This window comes from Papaver somniferum, chromosome 4 (genome assembly GCF_003573695.1).
Source record: "Papaver somniferum cultivar HN1 chromosome 4, ASM357369v1, whole genome shotgun sequence".
NCBI lineage: Eukaryota > Viridiplantae > Streptophyta > Magnoliopsida > Ranunculales > Papaveraceae > Papaver > Papaver somniferum.
The window spans coordinates 38,520,238-38,528,722 of NC_039361.1; the positions used below are offsets into that span (position 1 = coordinate 38,520,238).

Sequence of the window (8,485 nt, forward strand, 5' to 3'; positions counted from 1 at the left end):
TAGGTTCCTCGTTCGTTCGTATTTTTGAAATGCTCGTTTGTGCATTCAAAATGCTGGTATGTGCATTATCTGCTAATTACACTTGCACCATTTTTGTCAGGGCTTATTCGATGGTCAAATGCCTGTTCCTTTGAATATTTATTACTAACATGTGGAATTCTGCTGGGAAGAACCACAGATCGAAGTAACTAAATATAACGAGGAATCGTAGAACATTGCTGAATATTCAGGCGATTAATTAATTGACGACTCGTAGAATATTGCTGGATATTCATAGGCTCATAGAATATTGCTGGATATTCAGACGATTTAAGATAATTAATTGCTGGCTCTATACTAGAAGGGCTTCCTGTCTAGGAGCATTAATTATCTGAGGGTTGAGCAATATGAACTTGCTGGAGTGTCATATTCCTCTTGCATAGTCGGAGAAAATCTGGTTACATCCCGGAGACGTTGATGTTCTATACTAGGAGACATGTTGTCTAGGAGCCTCCCAATCTTTCGATTTTATACAGTATGAGATGTGTCGTGGCCTCAGCTGAGAGACTGCACATCTTCATCTTCTCTGAGAGACTTTCTCCATCAGAGGTGGCATGAGCTTTCATGCATAGAGACATGAGTCTCGATACTCATCTGATTGCCGGATCCGGAGTAATTACTAAAATTGCTCAGTATTCATGAGATGTGTCGTGGCCTCAGCTGAGAGACAGCCTTCTCAGTCAGAGATTTATGACATGAGATTTCATGCTTTAATGAGAGATATGAGTCTCAATACTCATCCGGTTGCCGAATCTGGAGTATAGTTTTACAATTCTACCATTTGTCGAAAATCCACCATCTACAACCACTTCTCAATGTCACAGCATTAACAGTTTCTCTAGGATTAATAGGTTGAGAAGGGAGTTTCCTATTATTCTGCGTTTCCAAAAGGTTTAATCTACCTTCCATGGTGCTAATTTGTGTCTGCAACTCCTTGTATGCACCATCAGTCGTTTGCTGATTTTTTGCACCATTATGGTTAGATTCTTCATCATAACAAGCATCTCTGATGATTCTGAGTTCTGCGCTGGTTGTGGTTGTTGTTGGAAACCACTAGGGCGATTAAAAATCGACCCTGGAGATGCTGCTTGCATATTCACATAGCTAAAATTGGGGTGATCTCTCCATCCAGGATTATAACTGTTGGAATAGGGATCATACTGTTGTCTCTGCTGAATTGGGAATACCACATTCACTTTTTCAGCTTCTTTTTCATAAGAGGGAATGATTACTGCGGCCATTTGTTGCATCATCTTCTCCATATTACCAATCCTATGTTCTAAGTGCGGTGAAGAAGTAAACTCATTAACCTTTCGAATCATTGACATACCTCTTGTGTTGAATTACTGCGTATTTGCAGCCGTATTCTCGATCAATTCTGTCGTTTCGTCAATGGTTTTGTTTGTCAAAGCACCACCACTAGCTGCATCGATAAGATTTCTCTCGGATTGAAGCAAACCATCGTAAAAATACTGCACTATGAGTTTCTCAGAGATTTGATGATGTGGGAAGCTCGCTAACAACTTCTTGTACTGTTCCCAGTAGTCATAAAGAGTCTCACCAGTAGTTTGTTCAATCCCACTAATTGATTTACGAATAGTTGCTGCTTTATAAGCGGGAAAGTACTTTTATAAAAATGCTCTCTGCATCTCGTTCCATGTTGCGATACTTCCAGGTGGAAGACCATAAAACCATTCTTCTGCAGAATCAATCAAAGAGAATGGAAAAGTTGTCAGTAAAGCTCTTCCTTGATCAGTTCCAGTTGGCTTGAAACTTGTCAACCTATTTTGAAACAGTAGTAAATGACGATTTGGATCGTCTCCTGGAAGCCCTTTGAACTTTGGTAGCCAATGAATCAACTGAGATTTGAGCTCAATTGAATCTTCCAAGTTGACACACAACTTTTGTTGATCAAACGTTGGGGATGTCAGTTCTTTGAGTGTCCTCTTGGGAGGTGGAGGTGGTGGAGCGCCGCCATTTCCCTTGTTTCCCTGGTTACCAGTGTTTTGGTGGTTTGTTTCTCCAACCATCTCTTCTTATTGTGATTTTCGAGGTTCTTGTAATATTGTTCCTTTGCGACTTGAAATTCCGCACCTTTGGTAATCCCGACGTTTGGGTGCTAGAGATCAAGTACCTGAAACAGGATTATCAAAAACAAAATTAAAAACAAAAAATAAGAAATCAAAAACAAATTAACAATCCGATATGCCTCTCCGGCAACGGCGCCAAAATTTGGTCGGTTGTCAGCCAAGCAAAAATAATTTAAGTTCTTTCACTTTACAGTTATAAATAATAGTATAGTTATAAGAACAGATTCGTTCCACAGGGAGATATGGGTTGTTATTCGTATTTGAAAACTTAAGTAAACTGGGGGAATTTTGGTTGTTCAAAGTAATTTAAACTAAAAGTTGTAAATAGTTGAGAAAATATCAGAGGAGAAAAGCTTGGTTAAGGAAGTAGCCATCCATCATTACACATGCTACTCAATTATGCAATCAATATCATCATCACTCTCTTACAATACCAATAACTCTAAAATATCCCCAATCGGTGTAGTACTTCGTTACGTCTCCTAATATCAACACATATTGCAATCACTAATACATGAATTATTTTTCAACAAATAACCTACTGCTCATTGCTAATAGATTTAACTTGAGAAAATCATTACGGTATGTGAGACGAGTTACTCACAGGCAATACATACACAAACGTGTCATATTCAACCTAGGCCAAGTTTTACTTATGACTTCCTTCACATTTCACACCGCTAGTAATCACAAATCACTACTTATTATTAGGATTCTTGACAGATATCTAAGTCTCCTAACTAGTTGTAGAGAAGTTATTAAGATATTCAATTTGCAACTTAAATTTACGAAACAACTAATCATATCAAATGAACAAAATCATTCAATTATTATGCGTAGTAAAACATGAACGATATTTGAGAGTGAATAACGAGATTAATGCATCAATTGAATAACATGCTTATGACTTAGGTTTACATCCTTAACCAAATAGAAAAATTTAGCTATTCATAATGGAGCTTATGAAAATCAAAGTAGAGAATATATATAATACAAACTACAGTCGCAGAAGGTATTTGGCCACTGCTGCTGCTGTTGCAATAAGCTTTCAGCTATTGCTGCATAAATTAACTCCTTAAGCTTTTATCCTTCTCTAGGAAATTTCGTCGAACAACTTCTCTGCATAAAAACGAGGGTGAGAAAATCTCTTCTGCTCCCGATTTGAGCCTCTATTTATAGTTTTTCGACCCTGTAATTTCAAATCTGATAAGCATCCAAGAATTCTAGACCGACTCAAACACAAAACTCGTGTTTATCATCCACCGTTCATCTTCAAAATCAACGGCAAAAGCATCATCTCGTGCCTGTTTTCAGCTCTTCAAACCTATCAAAACTTCTCTTCTTCTTGATTCTCGCACAAGTTTCGACTTCCAAAGATTACCCAATCTCTACAGCCGCGTACCAATGCTTCTAGTTTATTTTTGACGCATAAATCTTCTCTTATATCTTCTACAGAGTCCACAACAGTCACGCAACAACAAAATTCTTTCTCCCCTGTTTTCTCGGCATAAAACAGTTCCAGAGTTACACTTCCAGTGGGAATAATCAAAACTAACCCCATCACCGATAGGAACTCACAACAGATTCTCCTTTGGTTAACCACAATTAAGTGCAAATTCACTTCTTTTGGATGATTCACCTAATAAAACACAAACAAGAGAAAACAAGCGTAATATACAATAATTTGGAAGAAAACCTACAAATACTAGCATGGAATTGACACCAAATGTATGTGAAATATGTACTTATCAAATTCCCCCACACTTGCCTTTTGCTAGTCCTCGAGCAAACTAAATTAAACTACAACAACTCCCTTTCGTTGAGGATAAGGTTGCACTTAGCATATGCAACAAGCCTTGAAACCCCTAGGTGTCCCTAGTGGACAAGTTATAGTCTCGTGAGGGATTACGAGAGGTATACCCACAAAACCTACTCCAACTTCAAAGCGTTCCAGCGTCCCAAGCTTCCAAAGAGCTATGAGGATATAGAGTTTCTGCATGCTAGTAATAAGAAGTTAGAAATACCAAAGAACATATTCATTCTTAAATCTTGAGTGAGAAATAACCACACCATAATGAGAGAATGCGTGTTTGAGAACGATCAATAAGCATTTCGCCTCGAAATCTGCCTCACTTAAAAGGATTTTATGATAATTGCACTCAATAAGACGACTTTTTTTATGGGTCTCACATGTGAGCAGGTAGGAATGAAGAAACAATCCTACACACGTTGAATGGTGGGAAGGAAACCTTCCAAATAATTTATGGAGACTCCACAAAATAGTGGAAATTAAAATACTTTTTTTCTGATGATCTCTTAGAAAGGAAATCAACCATATGCAAGGATGGGAGTACTTACCACCTTCACATACGATCGGAAATGACGAAAGCACCACTCTCACAACATCCAATAGAAACTTAGTCTTCATTCGGCTCGTCTTCTTCATCTTCTTGGTTTTCGTCTTCGGTCTTCAACTGTTGATGATAAACTCTTGAACTTCGTAAAACTTCGACAATTTGTAACTCTTTCTCTTCAATTCCTTGTTGCTTGAAACGTTTTCATAGATTTTTCTTCTTCCCCATGACTTTATTAAATGAATGCAAAAAGAAATACAAACCAAAATAATACAAAGAATTTCTCTCGTCTCTTTTTTTTTTTTGACAAGAGAAATAACTACAAACTGAATATAAAATAAACAATGAAATTGTTATGGCCATGGGATAAGTACTTTACCGCTTGATTCTTCACAATTTGTATTGTCTTCGTATCATAAATTTCAATATAATTCTCATCTTTTGATTTTCTTTGCTCTTGTAAATAAGTCTTCAGCTTGAATATAGAATTCCGCTCCTTATATGTAAGTCTTCAACATGCATATAAAATCTTCCCATTGTATGTTGCTTTACTTGGATATGAAATTTTCTCTACTTATACTGTTGCTTGTAAACCTCAAACGTCTTCAACTTTCCTTGTAAATTTTGATGTCGCTCCCTTGTTGATGATGGTTGTGTTTCTGTGGACCTGTTGTTGGCGAGAGAGAGAATGGTGCTAACTGCAAATCAAACTACAAGAAGGTGGTTTTCATCTATAGACGTCACCCTCATGATTGACAAAATTAGCACTCAATATATCAAAGAGTAGTGCTTCTATTTGTGAGAGGTTGGATATCTCACCATTCAACCCGGAATTAACGTACGGTGACACACACTAAAAGAAAGCTCTTTAGTCATTTATAAAGAAATCTGGTCTGGTGCCTCAGTTGATATGAAAATGGGTAGTCTCCACTAGTGATTGATCAACAACTCTAATAATGCATTTCTCCCTGCTCCTCATTTGCATCATCGGCATGATTAAATCCATTATTTAACACTCCAATTCGTAAGAAATCCGAACGTAGTTCCCTAACACTTCCAAGTTCAGTTATGTCGGTCAGAATTATCTATGTAAACATACCTAGAAGCATGCTAGTGACTCTAAAATCTATACAAGTTGGAGGTTTTTTTGTGCAAAATTTTAAAAACTCAAAAAGACTAAAAACTCTATATGCAAAATACTCCCCCACACTTAAACTTTACATTGTCCTCAATGTAATTGACTCGTCCTAAGTAAAATCAAGGTGGGAAATCAAAATATGCTATGAAAAGCAAATAAAAATAAAATACAAAAGATAGAGATACAAAACTGATGGGTTGCCTCCCATTAGCGTTTGGTTTAACGTCTTCAGCCCGACTGTAGACTCTTTGGCTACTCCTTAGTCTGCGTCTAAGACATTAGCATGAACATCCGAATGAACATCGCTAGGATACCGCATTGCTCCAAAAATATTGAAACAAATCTTTTCATCATCAAATTCCATCGTGAGCGTTTCTTTGTCAATATCAATTATGGTTTTGACCGTTTTCATGAAAGGCCTCCCCAATAACAGCGGTATAGATGCATCAGACCTGCTATCCATTTCCAATACACAGAAATTGGCTGGAAATACGAGTTGATTCACCTGCACAAGCACATCTTCAATAATACCTATAGGGTAAACATTAGTACGATCAACTAGTTCAAGAACAATACGAGTTTCTTTCAAAGGGCCCAAATTCAAAGACTCATAAATAAATGCGGGCATAACATTAACTGACGCTCCTAAATCAAGCATGGCTTTTCCAAATCTTTTATTACCAATCACAACAGGTATATCGAAACTACCAGGATCTTTGTATTTAGGTGGGAGTTTCTTTTGGAGGATAGCAGAAACGTTTTCCCCCACACTCATCACCTCATTAGCGTTTAATCGTTTCTTCCTGGTGCATAGGTCTTTCAAAACTCTTGCGTACTTAGGAACTTGCCTAATTGCATCTATCAGCGCGATATTCACATGAATCTTTTTGAATATATCTAAAATCTCCTTGTCTTGTTCCACCTTTTTAACATTATCGAACCTGCGAGGAAAAGGTAAAGGAGGAACATAAGTTGAAACAAGAGGTTTAGAGTTTGTTTTAGGTACCTCATCGGTTTGGGAAGAGTCAGTAATCTCTTTCTCCAAAACCGGACCCTTGGGGTCTTTGCAATTCTCAGCATCTTCTGGTTGCACAGTTCGTGTACCACTTCTCAATGTCACAGCATTAACAGTTTCTCTAGGATTAATAGGTTGAGAAGGGAGTTTCCCATTATTCTGCGTTTCCAAAAGGTTCAATCTACCTGCCATGGTGCTCATTTTTGTCTGCAACTCCTTGATTGCACCATCAGTCGTTTGCTGATTTTTTTGCACCATTATGGTTAGATTCTTCATCATAGCAAGCATCTTTGATGATTCTGAATTCTGCGCTGGTTGTGGTTGTTGTTGGAAACTACTAGGGCGATTAAAAATCGACCCCGGAGCTGCTGCTTGCGTATTCGCATAGATGAAATCGGGGTGATCTCTCCGTCCTGGATTGTAAGTGTTGGAATAGGGATCATACTGTTGTCTCTGCTGATTTGGGAATACCGCATTCACTTGTTCATCTTCTTTTTCATAAGAGGGAATGATTACTGCGGCCATTTGTTGCATCATCTTCTCCATATTACCAATCCTATGTTCTAAGTGCGGTGAAGAAGTAACCTCATTAACCTTTCGAATCATTGACATACCTCTTGTGTTGAATTGCTGCGTATTTGCAGCCATATTCTCAATCAATTATGTCGCTTCGTCAATGGTTTTGTTTGTCAAAGCACCACCACTAGCTGCATCGATAAGATTTCTCTCGGATTGGAGCAAACCATCGTAAAAATACTGCACTATGAGTTGCTCAGAGATTTGATGATGTGGGCAGCTCGCTAACAACTTCTTGTACCGTTCCCAGTAGTCATAAAGAGTCTCACCAGTAATTTGTTCCATCCCACTAATTGCTTTACGAATAGTTGCTGCTTTATAAGCGGGAAAGTACTTTTATAAAAATGCTCTCTGCATCTCGTTCCATGTTATGATACTTCCAGGTGGATGACCATAAAACCATTCTTCTGCAGAATCAATCAAAGAGAATGGAAAAGCTGTCAGTAAAGCTCTTCCTTGATCAGTTCCAGTTGGCTTCAAACTTGTCAACCTATGTTGAAACAATAGTAAATGACGATTTGGATCGTCTCCTGGAAGCCCTTTGAACTTTGGTAGCCAATGAATCAACTGAGATTTGAGCTCAATTGAATCTTCCAAGTTGACACACAACTTCTGTTCATCAAACGATAGGGATGTCAGTTCTTTGAGTGTCCTCTTGGGAGGTGGAGGTGGTTGAGCGCCGCCATTTCCCTTGTTTCCCTGGTTACCAGTGTTTTGGTGGTTCGTTCCGCCAACCATCTCTTCTTGTTGTGATTTTCGAGGTTCTTGTAATATTGTTCCTCTGCGAGTTGAAATTCCGCACCTTTGGTAATCCCAACGTTTGGGTGCCAGAGATCAAGTACCTGAAACAGGATTCTCAAAAACAAAATTAAAAACAAAAAATAAGAAATCAAAAAAAAAATAACAATCCGCTATGCCTCTTTGGCAACGGCGCCAAAATTTGGTCGGTTGTCAGCCAAACAAAAATAATTTAAGTTCTTTCACTTTACAATTATAAATAATAGTATAGTTATAAGAACAGATTCGTTCCATAGGGAGATATGGGTTGTTATTCGTATTTGAAAACTTAAGTAAACTGGGGGATTTTGGTTGTTCAAAGTAAATTAAACTAAAAGTTGTAAATAGTTGAGAAAATATCAGCGGAGAAAAGCTTGGTTAAGGAATTAGCCATCCATCATTACACATGCTACTCAATTAAGCAATCAATATTATCATCACTCTCTTACAATACCAATGACTCTAAATATCCCCAATCGGTGTAATACTTCGTTAC

General features: G+C 37.8%; 1 protein-coding gene across 1 annotated transcript; it reads right to left on the bottom strand.

Annotated features, from left to right (window-relative positions):
* Positions 1 to 5,880: 5,880 nt before the first annotated feature.
* On the bottom strand, positions 5,881 to 7,284 carry LOC113272369. Its single transcript, XM_026522214.1, has one exon. The coding sequence runs from the start codon at positions 7,282 to 7,284 to the stop codon at positions 5,881 to 5,883; it is 1,404 nt and encodes a 467-aa protein (XP_026377999.1).
* Between the last annotated feature and the right edge of the window lie 1,201 nt (positions 7,285 to 8,485).